Raw genomic sequence first — 15,808 nt, 5'->3', positions numbered from 1 at the left:
TAAGCTTTTTTTTTTTCCCCTAAATTGAATATACTGTTAATGCGGTAAATGACCTCTTGCTGAACCTTTCTTTGGGGCAGTTACGTTTTGGATAGCCTCAGTCAACAATGGGTAGGGCTGAGAGGGGGACGAGAGGACAGTGAAGAAAAGAATTAAGCTCTCTGACAGGTCACAAAGCAAATGGAGGGGTGAGTGTTGAGCCTCTCCGGGAATTCTCCGGGAATTTTCCGGGATGTCTGAGTGAGATTCATAATAAGAGAATTTTAAAACAAAATTAACATTTTTTTCTTAATACATCTATATTATCTGTTACTTTAAAATAGGAGCCATACGTACACCTGGCCCATTGTTGAACAGGGCAAGGTCCAATGTTTGTAGAAAAAGGCTTTAGGAAATATGGGACATATTCAGCAACTGGTCTCCTCCTATCAGTAGTGCTCAGTGTAGAGTAACTGTCTGGTCTAGATGGGAAAGTTTGCAGTCAGAGGCCCTGTGGAGAACCTGGCCTGCCCAGGGTTATTCCACACACATATGCTAAGACCTGCCTGTTCTAAAGCCTTCAGGACAAGATTTAAGGTTCTGTACTGTGACATAAGCTAAGGTGGACTCAGAGTTACGCATAGGAGCAAACCCTTGTCTGGTGAGTGCTTGTGTATTTTAGGTGGAAAAAAAAAATAAAAATGAGAATAAATGGAGCTTTTGTCCAAGGTCAAAGATCAAGCCAGGTTTCAAATGACCCCATGCCCAGTGAACAATCAGTCAGTCGTATCCTTCTCAAACAATTGCAGAGATAAGACCCACTTATGTTGGGTTATGTGTGCGTGCGTGCATGTGCATGCAAGACACTACAGCGCCTACCTGATTGGTGGGTTGATAAGTGTTGAGTGGGAGTGATAGGTGGATGAATGAATGAATGATACCAGGGAGAGAAATAGCACAGGTGGAAACGGACAGAGCCAGGCATGAAGAGGGCCCACCCTTCATACACCAGGTAAGACTGGAGCCAGAGCTCTACAGAAGGGTTGCTTCCACCAGCATGACGCAAAGAAAGCTTGTGATTAATAGGAAGGTAGCATTCTGAAAGGGCCCTAAGGGGAAGATGGAAGCAGCAAGTGTAGGGAAGGAGATGCAGAGTATAAAAAGTGCCCTTGGGAGAAGGCAGGGCTCCCTGAGGAGACCAGTGAAGTAGAACTGTCGGGTGGGGGTAATTTTTATTTTCATTTCTTCGATTTCCCATCTCTACTCTTTCCAGATATCCTTTTATTTTTGAGTAAAGCTCCTTTCCCTAAACATATTGGAACTTTCCCTAAACATATCAGAATACTCTCTGAGAGCTACTAAAACCAAACTAATTGATGGTCCCTGTATTTAATGCCATGCCTATCAGACAGGGAATCCTGCCTGCCTGGCAGAGGTTGTTTAGAACATTAAGAGCAGGAAAGTTGTTTCAAACCTGACCAAAAGTAATGTCTGGTAATAAAAGAAGAAAAATAGAAGCCAGTAATACTCTCCCACCTGAGTCTGTCCCAACGCACCCGGGCTCCAGCTCCAGCTCCACTTATTCTGAATTTGTGATGTGATAACTCCACTGGATTGCTGCAGGTTGGCTAATGTGTGTGGAAAAGCAGATTAATGGTGTAAACAAGATTATTGGTAGAACACTTAAGGAAACAAGACTTCAAGTACTTGGGTAGCATTCATTTACATAAACACCCCACATGTTAATTACGATCCAGTGTTATCTATTCATTAAAGTGGGGCTTGCAGGCTTTCTGCTTGGCAAAAGCTCTGCTGGTTTTGACAGATGCTTCAGTGTGATCGAAATTACAGCCTTTTGATAAGTCCCGTTGTTCCTGTTTTAAGCTCATTTCGTTGCAGTAAGAAGTGTTTTTGTTTTACTTTTTTATTTCTCTCGACTTTCCATCCCAATAGGCAATGGAAGTTGGAACATTTGTGCTACAAATCAGGGGAACTGATCACAGAGACAGGTTACATGGACCAGGTACGTTCTTTTCTTCTTTGCAAAGAGGGGAAAACGTTCAAAATTTCTTCAAAATTTCTAGAGACCACCCGAGCTGAGAGTGTCAGCCTAAAGCACTCCTATTGTCTTTTGCTTTGACAGATAATAGAATACCTTTACCCTTGCTTAATCATTACACCTTTGGACTGCTTCTGGGAAGGGGCGAAGCTACAGTCGGGAACAGCATACCTCCTGTAAGTGCACCCTCAGTTTCCAGCCACCGGGCTCTGTGACAGTTTCCGGTGTGGCTGCTTATCATTGTTTATTCTGTTTCAGTTTTGGACAAGAAATAAAAACATTGAAATTCCATGCGCATTTTTTTGAGTGAATGGTGGGGGGGGTCGATTTCAGCAGAATGTTTTTTCCTCTTTTCAGAAACAGTTCTGTAGGCATCATTAGATTTCATTCACTTTTACCAACCTATTTATATGCAAATAAAATGCAAATCATTGCACAGTCTGTACAATTTTTTAAAAACTCTTTATAAGATGCTTGTAGTTATGCATACCAGCGCTTAGATGTCTAAAAAGAGAGTTTCTTACTGAGCACTTGTCACAAGGAAACACTTCAGCTAAGGTTCAAGATCTTCCTACAGAGAAAAATATTAACTCTACTTTGGATCACGTTAATGATATTCAAGGGGGAAATGTGCTGTCTATAAAGGCTGTGATAAGGGAAGCTTCATAGCTCAGCAGTTGGGAATTGCACACACCACACCATTTAAAGAACGATGGTTACTCCGCGTAGATGTTCTTCAGCTAATTACGCAAGAGTTAGTGCTTGGTTTATTGTTTCCGTCCTGGCCCGCACATATCTGCAAAAGCAATTTGCAGTGGCCATCCCCTGACCTTCAGTGTACAGTTTTAGATGGGAAATAAGGGGTTTTGTGTTTTCTGGTTGGGAGACTCTGAATAATGACTTCAGCCTGGTTAAGCAGCTACAGTACGGTTTGAACCACATAACAGGCAGCCAAAAGCCTTTCTGGTCTGTCAACAGCAGTTTCCAAAATGAGTGGGGGGTGGGGAGTGGCTGTGATGGTGGTGATGGTAGAGACCATGGGGGGCTTGCCCACCCCACTGCCGGCCTGTTAGAGGGGGCTCCTAGGAATGATTGTTAAAGGTAACAGATTACATTTGAAAAGCAAGTTTTTAAGCAGGCAGGTGCTAGTGGTAATATTGTAACTCATTCTTTTGGTTTTCAGTTTTGGATCTTGCTGCTCTGCTTAGAAGAACCCACCCCTCCCCCATTGGCGAAAAAATTTAAAGATATCAAATACAATATTAGGGGATTAAGATTGTCTGTTGTTTCCATGAATTTGCAAGCTCCACTTGCCATCTTCAGCTATGGATTCTTTCCCTGACTTAAGTTTGCCAGTGGCTTTACTGGGAAAGAACTTTTATATTTTCTCCTTTATACACAGGCCCCGTGTTGCACAAATGCAGCCGTGCACCCTCCTGCCTGTCTGAGCCACGTTTCTCATGGCCTCACCTCTAATTTCTTTCGCAGAGGTAAGCCTCCTTTACGGTGGACAAACTTTGACCCCTTGGAATTCCTAGAAGAGTTAAAGAAAATAAACTACCAAGTGGACAGCTGGGAGGAAATGCTGAATAAAGCCGAAGTTGGCCATGGGTACATGGACCGGCCTTGTCTCAACCCAGCCGACCCAGATTGCCCTGCCACGGCCCCCAACAAAAATTCAACCAAAGTGAGTTTACAGAGAGTACAAGGGGGGTGGCGGGGGCCTTTTCTGTTTTCACTTACAGTTCTCTCTATGATTTTCGTCCTGAAGATTTCATTTGGCTGTGACTTTTGTTCCTTTTTAATTTGGTGTATGGAACTACAGTTGTTCACAGAGCTAAGTTTTGCTGTAAGATTTAGCATAACCCTCATTAGCCTTGTTATTAATGTTTTCTCTGAAACAAACAAGCCCTTAACGCACTGGATCTTAACGAGGCATGTGACCTGCCTACTAATTCCCGTAATTATGTGACTGTCTTTTCATTACAGCCTCTTGATGTGGCCCTTGTTTTGAATGGTGGATGTCAAGGTTTATCCAGGAAGTATATGCATTGGCAGGAGGAGTTGATTGTGGGTGGTACCGTCAAGAACGCCACTGGAAAACTTGTCAGGTAATCCAGCAGTACTCTCACGCTATCCTTGTGCCCCTTTTCTTGTACACAGACCTTTGGACTCATGTAAATCTTAGCTAGCTGTCCAGTTCATTGAACCTTGGGGAACATTAGCACACCAGACCAGCTTGCAAAGTAATCTCGTGGGCAAGTTTTTCTACAATGCATTTGTAGTTTTCATCAGAGTTGTAGCTGTTGATTTCAAGGTTTTGGAAGGTCTGCCCTAATGGGATGAGGAAATCCAGTACTACTGTATGGGTTGAGGGGTAGGAGCTCATCAGTGTCACGCACTGTTAAGAGTCAAAGACCAAGAACTGCAGGCAAGGCAAGAGTTAGCCTCTGTGCAGCCAGACTCCAGTCAGTCAAGTGTCAGGTGTTTCGTCTGAGGTTTCTCCCTTGGGACACTGTCTCTGGGATTTCTGCACAGAGAGAGTGTGTGGCTGAACCCAGTGTATCTGGTCAAGCCATCTACTCTCCTCTCCTTCCTGTTTCATGGAATAGGAACTGAGAAAGGAAATTGCTTATTAATTTAATTTTGGGGTCTATCTGTAAAAGGTTTGTAAGGTTACACCTTTAATATGGTACATCAATCTATTAAATACAATAACCATCCTGGTCTTGTTTGAATGGAAACATGTGCGCACATAGGAGGGAAGAAGTCTGAGGGAGAGTTGGGAATACATGCTTGGGACCTCATGTTGCACACACTGCTTGCCGGCAGTGCTGACCTGACTTCTGTCCATTCATCTCAACACAGTGCTCATGCCCTGCAAACCATGTTCCAGTTAATGACTCCCAAGCAAATGTATGAACACTTCAGGGGCTACGACTATGTCTCTCACATCAACTGGAATGAGGACAGGGCAGCCGCCATCCTGGAGGCATGGCAGAGGACTTATGTGGAGGTGAGCCCCTGCCTAGAAATCAGGACAACTTGTAACTAAGTCCAGTCTCCCTTTCCTATTGAAACATTGTTTCCCATTAGGTTTAGTGGGATTTTTGTTTGCTGTTTAGTCTTAATTGTGCAGCCCAGGCAGTCTCAAAATTGCTGTCCTCCTGCCTCAGCCTCCTGATTGTTGGGATTACACCACGGAACCTCCATCAGGTTAATTTTCAATACAGATTTTGATTCTGAGCACTGCATGAAATACAAGCTTGATTTTCTTTATCCAGCCATTGAAAGTCTTGGGAGTAGTGTCTGAAGAGACACTCATTCTTAGCTGGGGTTCCCTGGAACATGCCTAGTAACGATTGTGGACCTCAGAGCCCAGGCCTAACAGTGCAAAGGGGGAGGGAAAACCCACACTGGGTGAACAAGAAAAGGTGTCTGGAAAACATTAGCAAAACAGAATCTATTCACAGCTGCAGGCCCCTTGGTCAGGCCATGTGACAGGAGGCTGGCCTTTGTTTCCCAAGCAGTGACCTCTATGGAGCTGCCTGTGACCTTTTGAAAGTGGCCAGCAAATGAAGGTGGGGGAGGTGGAATTTATAAGAATGAGTTGTTTGGATTAAGGGACCAATCATCTGGCTGTGGGGTAGGGAGTGCCTTAGAGTTAAAACCCTCCGGGTGACCACAGTTCTCCTGCCCTCCCTGGACCACAGCAGCCCTCACTGTCAGAGGCAGGTTTCTCTTCCCTCCACCTCTGTCCACTTGAGTTCCATGGGACCTCAGGTTGATGTATCAGCAACCTGTGAGGCACATGGTGGTATTCCCCAGTCTGCTCTTGATGCTTTGGCTCCTTCTGGGAATTTAGCTTTGTCTTGTGACCACAGGTGGTTCATCAAAGTGTTGCCCCAAACTCCACTCAAAAGGTGCTTTCCTTCACCACCACGACCCTGGACGACATCCTAAAATCCTTCTCTGATGTCAGTGTCATCCGAGTGGCCAGTGGCTATCTACTGATGGTAATTCTGGGCTTCCGTGGGTTTGTTTGTAATTTTACTTTGACTGTACCTGGTTTTTAACTGCCCTCCCGACATAAAAGTATACCCAAGACAGAGACGGCTCAGCCTTGGAAGGATTTTAGAAGTGGTCCCCACCTTGTTGTGTGGTGTCTGTAGTGTAAAGTTTTGTATTTGGAATTAATAGGTTCTGCCTTTGGATGTGGGGCGATGGGTGGGGAAAACGTTACAATTGTTACACATTCTAATTTGGGGCTCATGTTTTTTGTCTTCCCCTTCCTTCTCTCTCCCTTTTGTTCCCCTCCCCCAATCATTCTGCTTGTAGCTTGCCTATGCCTGTTTAACCATGCTGCGCTGGGACTGCTCCAAGTCCCAGGGTGCCGTGGGGCTGGCTGGTGTCCTGTTGGTTGCGCTGTCAGTGGCTGCAGGATTGGGCCTCTGCTCCTTGATTGGCATTTCCTTTAATGCTGCTACAACTCAGGTACTTCAGGGACCAGTCATTGCTGCCTCTGGCCAACACCTTTCCTGGCCTGCTGGCCTCTTTGTGTCCATCTTGCCTAGAGTTTGTAAGGCCTTTTCTGTGAGGGAAAGGGGAGGGCTGGCTCTCAGTAGACCCATCTGGTCTATGGGCTAAAAGCCTGGAGAGCTAGTGAAATGGGTCAGTGGGTAAAGGCACTTGCCATGCAAACCTGATGATCTAAGTTCAGTCTTTAGAGCCCGCATAAAGGTGGCAAGAGAGAAAAGACGCTACCAAATTGATACTGCTATATCTTTGTATAGTCATATACCCACACACACATCATGTGCATATACACATACGTTAATGCTTTTTTAATTCCAGGAATGTACTTGGTAGATAGAGGCATTCACTTAGAATAGTTTACATCATTTACTCAAATCCTGACTCCCAAACTCCAGTAGGCATTAGAATCCTTGAAAACAAAGGTGACTAGGCCCAGTCTGCAAGAAGGTACAATCTTAAATTCTCAGCCTTTCTCACTGATGCTGGTCCAGGGGTCCCTAGGAACTAGAGCTTTAGGTGTGAGGTAGCTAGCTTTTTCACTTTTAATTCTAAAACAAGTTCTTGTACCAGGACCTCAGAAATAGGTTGTAAGAACATCTCTGAGTCATAACTGAAAGACTTTTGTGGATGCAGATCATCAAATAAGTAGGTTATCAACCAGATTGGCACCTGCAGGGCACTGGCTTCAATGTTTCCCTGTGAGCTCTTCCCTGGCTAATGCCATCATTGCCTGTGTTTCTGTAGGTTTTGCCATTTCTCGCTCTTGGTGTTGGTGTGGATGATGTCTTCCTCCTGGCCCATGCGTTCAGTGAAACAGGACAGAATAAGAGGATTCCATTTGAGGTACCAGCAGGGAAAGCATGACGTTTGGGGGGCATCCAAAGCCCACTCGTTTCCTTAGTATTTGTCCTGTAGTTTTTTCCACCATCTGGTCGATCCTAAGTCAAATGACATGTCACCATGAGAGACACCTAGAGCTCCATTTAGGGTGCCCCTAGAAATGTGGGTGTCTTGGCAGAATACCTCATGCTCCTGCACCATCCCTTCCCAAAGCCCACATTTGCTTCTGTGGTTTTCTTTGGCTATGAATTTGCATTTAAGTCACCAATTATCTTGAGCTTTTTGATCGGGGCGATGGTAAACATGAGGAACACATGACCGTGAGGGAGGAACCCACAGAACCTGGTGTTGGAATCAAGGTGGTTGTGACCTTTCCCTGTTCCTTAGAACATGGTACAGCCATGTACGAGAAACTGCCACAGTGTGCTTTGAGGACTGGCTAGTACAGACTACAGCCCTCAGCACTGTGGTTTGTCATCCCCAGGACAGGACAGGGGAGTGCCTCAAGCGCACTGGAGCCAGCGTGGCCCTCACCTCCATCAGCAATGTCACCGCCTTCTTCATGGCTGCATTAATCCCTATTCCTGCTCTTCGAGCGTTCTCCCTCCAGGTGAGTTTACCGTGGGCAGATCCCTGTGGCTTGGCTGTTCGGCATCCTTGCTCCGCTTTTCTAGAGTTCAGCACTTAGTGAAAGACAGCAACATTTGGGTCTCCGTGCTGCTAGGTGGGTGCTCCAAGGCATGACCTTGGCACTCCTTCCAAAACAGGTTCCAAGGTTCTTTGCCTTCTTAGACCTTATTATCCAGACGTTGTTAACCTGTGGAATTGTACTGTTCAGTTTAGGTCAGTGGACCCAAGGATACTCCTTAACATCCTCCTTGCCTGGCCCTTACTTCTAGACTACTCCCCTTCCATTCACTTCATAGCTCCCTTCCCTAAACAGCTCCAGCCCCATCTCAAGACCTTAGAAGACCCAACTGGTGTGCGTAGATAGGGTTGTCTGAACCCTGGGCCTGTAGTTACTGTCACTCACACCGTATGACAGTGTGTTGGCCACTTGGCTATATCCTGCAGGGGCATCTGTTGGGGGGTTCATGTCTGCCACTGCCTTCTCCTTTGTTGGTCTCTGCATTCTTTCCCTTATTCCTTAGGCTGCTTATGCAAGCTTAGAGTGCCTGCCACTCACTGTATGCAAGGGCTGTGTTGCTAGTCTCATTACTCTGGCCACTCCCTCCCAGCCATGTTCTCTCATGCCTAGGCAGTCAGCCTGAAGGGTCTGTTCCCAGGTGTGAGAGGAGAAGCTGTGGGCCATACCTAGTCATTGTGGTAGTCCTCGTAGCCAGCCGGAAGTGGTCACTGTAGCCAAGGAAGCGGGCTCTCATGTAGTTGATAACACAGTGGAAGATAATTGAATTAATGTCAAAATTTTAAAGTGACAGCTGAAGGGAGAGTTTGTCTCCATTTTTCTTAGAGTGGGACCTACAAACTTACTAGGTGGCCAGCTGCTTGAAGAAATCACTTGGATGTGTCTGTGTGAAACTTGTTAAGTTTGTACTCCTCCATGCTATCTGCTCAGGTGCTAATCAGAACTGTGACCAGGAAGAGAAGGTGACAAATGACCTTGTGTTCCAATTTATACTCTTAAATACACATTTGTCACTTAACGTAGAAGCCATCCCTTAGGTGCACTTCATCTCCCTGCCTGCTGTGGTGCAAGCCCTCCTTAACATTCAGGGTAAGCGCTGAGACTATGAGAAGAGTCTCTGTCAGTCACAAGCACCAACTCCTGGGGAGGAAAAACGTAACAGAGATAACAGTGGGCTAATGAATGAGGTCAAATCTGCTTCTGGATAGAGACCCAAGGAAATGAAAATAGCCAAGTGTTCTGTAATGGAGAAATAAGGAGAGCTGCCAGTGGCCTTGGTGGTACCGCTGGCCACTCGGGAGGCTGTTTTGCACAGGCATGTGTCTGCAGCATGCTCTTCTTGTGTCTGCTCCTGTTCATGTGCAGCTGATTCTGGAATGGCAGTGGTCCTGGAGTCCTTTAATACTGGGACCCTCTCTGTTCATGCTGTCCTTTCCACTGCCTGTCCCTTTGCTGTGCACTCCCTGCTCTGCTCTGTCAGCTCACACACACGTCTTCTTTCCCTTATTCTCTCTCTCCTCTCCACTCAGTACTGATGGTTCATCAAGGCAAACTCTCCTCCCCTATTGGTATCCCACGGTGTGGTCTCTGAAAGCTACGTTGAGTTTTCCCTGAGGATAGCCTTTTAGAAAATCCAGTACGCTAAGTTCTCCCAAGGTAAGCACCTTACAGAGACAAAAAGTGAGTTCTTTTATTTTGGGGTCTGTCAGAGCATCCAGAGAGATTATCTGCTGTAATGAAACGTGTAACGTTTGGATTTTTCCTTGTGAAACTGTAGATGATTTTTTTTTTCTTACGCTGACTTAAATCATAGGGTTCTCACTCTCAAATATCTTTCATCTCCTGATCAGCCTTCAGACTAGTGATGTTAGTTCCTCAGTGAAAACCCCCAAACCCCTTACCCATTCTAATGATCAAGGGCTGCTCTTTAAATGTCTTTGTCTCTCTCACTGTCTTTCTCTCTGTCTCTGTCTCTGTCTCTCTCTCTCTCTCTCTGTGTGTGTGTGTGTGTGTGTGTGTGTGTGTGTGTGTGTAGGAGAGAGAGATGGGGGGGGAGAGGAGAGGGAGAGAATGAGAATGTGTGAGTGTTATATGCTCATGTGCATATGTGCAGATGCCAGAGCAGGACATCAGATGTGATCCTCGATTGCTTTCTGACTTGAGAAAGGGGCCTTCACTGAACCAGAAGCTTTTCCACCACCTGGCTCAGCTGGCCAGGAAGCTCCTGGGAGCTTCCCTGTCTCCATCTCGGTGCTGGGCTTATAGACATGGGAAGCAGAACACTATTCAGCTTTGTATGTGGATGCTAAGAATTGGTTACATTCAAAACTTGTCCTGGGAAGATGCAGCACACACACACATCTACTCACGGCACACAGGGAACCTATGACAGAGCAAAGTATGGATACTACCAAAGCCTAACATGGTGAAGCAATGATTTTTCTTGGGGTTACCTTGGGAGTATGGGTGAGGGGCTATTTACAGGAGCAGCAGAGATTAGAAGACAGCTGCATTACCAAAGCCTTACCCCAGTGTGCATGAGAGCTCACAAAAGTGGGAACCTCGAGGACATTGCACAGCCTACAGGCAGCTCAGCAAGCTGGAGAGTGTCTCTGCTAGTTTCTGCTTCTTCCGGGCAGCTGGTCTGCTCTCAGACTTCTTTTTCTGAAAGTCTTCTTTGGAGCCCGGCTGTGCTGGTCTGTTTCAGGGACTCCCTGAAACTATCTTGAGTTGTTTACCTTCCTATTTAAAGAGCTTCCTGCAGGATACAATGTTTCACTCTTGGAAGAAACTGTTACACAACAAAATTTGAACTCAGGTGCTCAGGTTTTCAGAGTGACTACTCTTACCTACTGAGTCATTTTCCTATTCTTCCACTCCTTTTTGTTTGTGGCAGGGGCATTCAAACCTAAAACCCCACAAAGAAGTATTCTACCACCAGACTACACCCTTACCCAGTAAAAGGGTTTAGGCTAGGGTTGTGCCATAGGTATCTCAGCTGGGCCACGGTGGATGATGGTGACAGCTTTTCTAAGCAGAGTAAATTAGAGTCAATCCACAGGCAAGGTCATTCCTACCAGGCTCTCTGACTTAACTATCCTCCTTTGCAGTGACCATTCTGCCTTACTTGAGAAATCCCTGCTGGTATTGACTTTGATATGGGTTTAGACACTCATTTTCTTTGCAGAAAATGGTACCCCCTAAAAAATGTAACATTGTCAGAATATAGGTTAGAGGGGGCACTGATGTGTGTTTCTCTTCTCCCTCCACTGCTTCTGTCTATAAGCAAGCATAGCTGCCTGTCAAGACTTTTTGATGAGCCCCTGTAGAAAGCTTGTGTTGCTGTGGCACCACATACTACCTACAAAGCTTGCAGAGCTTAGCAGCTTGGGAGTCACTGTTCTCCACAGATACCCAGGGTTTATCTCAGTATCCTGCACCTGAGCTGTAAACTCAGGTAAAAAGCTATTAGGATTCAGCCCCCAGCATGGCTGTCTTCATGGGAAATCTCCTGGAGTCTTTTTTGATTTATTTTGTTTTTTGTCTTTCAAGGCAAGTTTTTTGTTTTGTTTTGTTTTGTTTTTTCTGTGTAGCCCTGGCTTTTCCTGGAACTCACTCTGTAGACTAGGCTGGCCTCGAACTCAGATCCAACTGCTTCTGCCTCTAGGCTTGCACCACCACCACCACCACCTGGCTTCCAGTCTTTTTCTTGTTCTTCGTGGCATTCCCTGAATCTAATTGGTCAGCAGTTCACACCTAGTGTGAGCATGTCACCAGCCGCCTAACAAGAGCTTCCAACCCAGTTAAGATAAAGACTTTGCATCAAGCCAACCATTTGAATCTAATTGCCTGGGAAGCCTTAGACTTTTTAGGTAATTAGTTCTGAGGCAAACGGTCCACATCCTGATTATTGTGGCAACACAGTGGGTGCACACTGAAGGTCTGGTCTCCCAGCACTGTCTCCTGAGTGAGTAGTTGGAGTCAGGATTGACTCTCCTGTCTTGTGTCTTCCAACCATGCATCCTGTGTCTTCCCTATTCTCCCTGGACCTGTTTTCATCTTCTAAACCCTTCTCAGGAAGACATGCTGGACATCCCAACCCACGAGCTCTCCTTCTAAGCCACTGGGAACATCTCAACCTGGGGTGTGAGTTGTTTGAGGCTGGAAGGATCTGTTGTCCCTGCTTCTCCAGCAGCCTCCAGCAGCCAGCACAGTGCTGGTCTGTAAGGAGAAGAAGGGTGTGTGTGTCCTAAATAGTGTTCCAGTCCCACACCTGCATGCTACTGCATAAGGAAGTCTTCAGAGTCCTGCCCATACATGGGGCCATAGTTAACCTGTTCTGTGGGAACTGACGCCGTCCCGTTACAGTTACAATCACCTAAAGAAAGGGTATGTAGAAGACTTGACTGTTGCCGACTTAACAGGGGACTTGTTATTGAAGGGCATCTCTCCTGGCTTGCTGTTTCACCTGGAACACAACCCCACACTTCCTTCAAAAGAGCCCTTTGTGAAGCGTCTCTTGGTTTTTCACTTTTGGTACCAGTGACAGCTAGGCTTCCCCCCCTCACCCCAGTCCATCTTCCTATTTTGTGACGTTCTCAGAAGCTGTCCTTTTGAAAGCTCCACTAGGAGGTTTTGCTTTTTAAATGAATTTCTTATTATCTTGGCTATTTAACATTCTCCTTCAATTTTTCTCCTCAGAACAGGACTGCCCTTGGATGTCCTGTCGGCTTTGCCTAATAACAGCCCAATTTTGCAATTTTTATTAGGTCAGCAGGAGATTTTCCCAAGTGCTGCAGAACCTAGCCCTATGTTTATTCTAGGTTATGGAGTGGCTTTTGAATTCGTACTTATTTATTCTACAAGCTATAATCACACACTGGAATTTCTTTCTGCTTAACTCTCCTTGACCTTGGCCGTTACTCACTAACACACGCCACAAGCTGCTCCTGGGCCTATTTGGAATGTGCCTATTAAAAACTTCAGGGGCATGTGTGAAATTTTATTTCATTTTTTTTTTTAAGGGTGACACTTTGATAGACTCAATCTACTTTACGTGCAGATTATTAATCAGGGTTGTGGGATCTCTTAGAAACATTCTCGAAGGAAAATGGTTCTTTTTGTGTTTTGAGTAAAACATTCTAAGTCCTTTCTGTGCCTGGCTTTGTAGAGAGGTAGCTTGGTCAGGTTGGTAAGTCCATATACTGGTCTCACTTCAACCTGTGTAACATTTGGGGTTCTTCCATTTTAGTTACACACGGACTCTTAGGGGTAGGAGTCTACTGCCTGCCAGCTCTGCTTCACTAGGTAGCAGTAGAGTGGTAAGTTAAGACTGTTAAGAATATCTTTATATGTGGTGCTGGAGAGATGGCCCAGTGGTTAAGAGCACAGCTTGCTCTTCCAGCGGACCCAGGTTCTGTTCCCAGTACCTGCATACGAGCTCACAGCTGCTTGTGATCCCAGGGATCCAACACCCTCTTGCAGACTCTGAGGGCACTGTATGCACATGATGTGCATAAATGGTTTTTTAAAGGTGATCTCTGCTTACAGAGCAACCAGCTAACTGGGAATCGTGTTGGTAATGTCTGTTGTTTTTCTGCTCCAGGCTGCTGTAGTGGTGGTATTCAATTTTGCCATGGTTCTGCTCATTTTTCCTGCAATTCTCAGCATGGATTTATACAGACGTGAGGACAGAAGATTAGATATTTTCTGCTGTTTCACAAGGTACATTTTCAGATGCCTGGCGCCTTTGTTCTTCGGGTATATAGAAATAGTGTTTAGAGAACCCTTCCAGTCTGTGGGCGTCTTCAAAAGGGAATGTAGCTAATAGGGTTTGGGTTAGTGTGATGGGAGTAGATAAAGGTATTCGACACAGGGCTCTGGGGCACATGTAACCTCCCACACTTTCCCCATCCCACACCTGAATATTCCCAGAATCCTCCATAGAGATTCTACTGCATGTGGTCACTTTTCTCCATTATAAACCTGTGTCTGCTCATCACTGAACAGTTTGGTGGGTGTTTGGAGCGCAGCAATGTTGAAAACTACCCATTTAGAACACATTCAGGGTGACAGATTTTTGTCTTTAGCTTTTTCGTTTTTTGGCGTTATACTTTGAAGGGGTTTATCTGCATTTTAGGATCAGCTAGCTACACCTTGCCTTGAGCTTGATCACATCTCTGTCCAGAGTAGTTAGTCAGGTGATGCTCGCAGAGCTAAGTTAGTGATGTCAGTGGGTAGCGGCAGTCTCCAGCAGAACTGCTAGCCCCCTGTCTCAGTCATCTATACTCCAGGTGCTATATGTACTGTGTACTATAGTGCATTTATCTTTTGTCTTTCAGCCCCTGTGTCAGCAGGGTGATTCAAGTTGAACCACAGGCCTACACAGAGCCTCACAGTGATACCCGCTACAGCCCTCCACCCCCGTACAGCAGCCACAGCTTCGCCCATGAAACCCACATCACTATGCAGTCCACCGTTCAGCTCCGAACAGAGTACGACCCTCACACACACGTGTACTACACCACCGCCGAACCGCGCTCCGAGATCTCTGTACAGCCCGTCACCGTCACCCAGGACACCCTCAGCCGTCAGAGCCCTGAGAGTACCAGCTCCACGAGGGACCTGCTTTCCCAATTCTCAGACTCCAGCCTCCACTGCCTCGAGCCCCCCTGCACCAAGTGGACACTCTCTTCATTTGCGGAGAAGCACTATGCTCCTTTCCTCTTGAAACCCAAAGCTAAGGTAACCCTCCACCATGTGTGGCTTCCTGCCTTGAAGTGTATGTGAATGGTTGGCACCTTTTGGATCCATCACCATGTGCATGTGCACTGTGGGACATGTCCACTAGAATTAGGCTGCAAAGCTCAGGACCACTTTAATGAGCAAGCAGTTCCTACAGGGGAAGGTTCCATGTAGCAGATATTAATATGAATATACACAAGCTCACTTTGTAAACATTTTTCTTCTTTATGAGGTTACCTAAAAGGAAGACTTAGTGTGGCTTTATGTTTTTCCCTCCGGTAGACTGACTCCCTAATTTGCCGTGCTCAGCCTGGACAGTTGTAACAGTGAATAAAGACACCAGTTGGTACTGACCTGGGAGGAATTGGGGATGCTTTTCTGGGTTTCACCCAGTGCTCCTTTGTCTGTTACAGGTTGTGGTAATCCTTCTTTTCCTGGGCTTGCTGGGAGTCAGCCTTTATGGGACCACCCGAGTGAGAGACGGGCTGGACCTCACGGACATTGTCCCCCGGGAAACCAGAGAATATGACTTCATAGCTGCCCAGTTCAAGTACTTCTCTTTCTACAACATGTATATAGTTACCCAGAAAGCAGACTACCCAAATATCCAACACCTGCTTTATGACCTTCATAAGAGTTTCAGCAATGTGAAGTATGTCATGCTGGAGGAGAACAAGCAACTTCCCCAAATGTGGCTGCACTACTTTAGAGACTGGCTTCAAGGTAGGGCTGTGGCAGGCGGCCATTGCTTTACACATTTCTGTCGTTCTTGGGTCTTACTTATAATTCCCTCTGACCACCATAGGAAGGTGTTGCATCATAATGGAACAGCATGTGGGTTTTTTTTGTTTTTGTTCTCTCTCTCTCTCTCTCTCTCTCTCTCTCTCCCTCCCTCCCTCCCTCCTTCCCTCTCTCTTTCTCTCTCTCTCTCCCTCCCTCCTTCTCTCTCTCTCTCTCTGTCTCTCTCTCTGTCTGTCTCTCTGTCTCTCTTTGAGACAGGGTTT

General features: G+C 46.0%; 1 protein-coding gene across 5 annotated transcripts in view; it reads left to right on the top strand.

Moving 5' to 3' along the window:
* The window catches only part of Ptch1 (patched 1), a 65,823-nt gene that overhangs the window by 26,342 nt on the left and 23,673 nt on the right, over positions 1–15,808 (top strand). For all 5 annotated transcript variants that reach the window (XM_031357958.1, XM_031357959.1, XM_031357962.1 and 2 more), the window contains 12 exons: positions 1,933–2,002; positions 2,123–2,214; positions 3,527–3,725; positions 4,028–4,149; positions 4,907–5,054; positions 5,923–6,054; positions 6,377–6,532; positions 7,319–7,417; positions 7,899–8,024; positions 13,666–13,784; positions 14,402–14,804; positions 15,218–15,527. In XM_031357958.1, coding sequence (XP_031213818.1) covers positions 1,933–2,002; positions 2,123–2,214; positions 3,527–3,725; positions 4,028–4,149; positions 4,907–5,054; positions 5,923–6,054; positions 6,377–6,532; positions 7,319–7,417; positions 7,899–8,024; positions 13,666–13,784; positions 14,402–14,804; positions 15,218–15,527 — 1,976 coding nt within the window. The remainder of the gene's footprint in view (positions 1–1,932; positions 2,003–2,122; positions 2,215–3,526; positions 3,726–4,027; positions 4,150–4,906; positions 5,055–5,922; positions 6,055–6,376; positions 6,533–7,318; positions 7,418–7,898; positions 8,025–13,665; positions 13,785–14,401; positions 14,805–15,217; positions 15,528–15,808) is intronic.

The sequence above is a fragment of the Mastomys coucha genome, unplaced genomic scaffold (assembly GCF_008632895.1).
Source record: "Mastomys coucha isolate ucsf_1 unplaced genomic scaffold, UCSF_Mcou_1 pScaffold7, whole genome shotgun sequence".
Lineage (NCBI taxonomy): Eukaryota > Metazoa > Chordata > Mammalia > Rodentia > Muridae > Mastomys > Mastomys coucha.
Note: the sequence above shows the minus strand (reverse complement) of the source record. Positions and strands in the feature narration are given on the sequence as shown.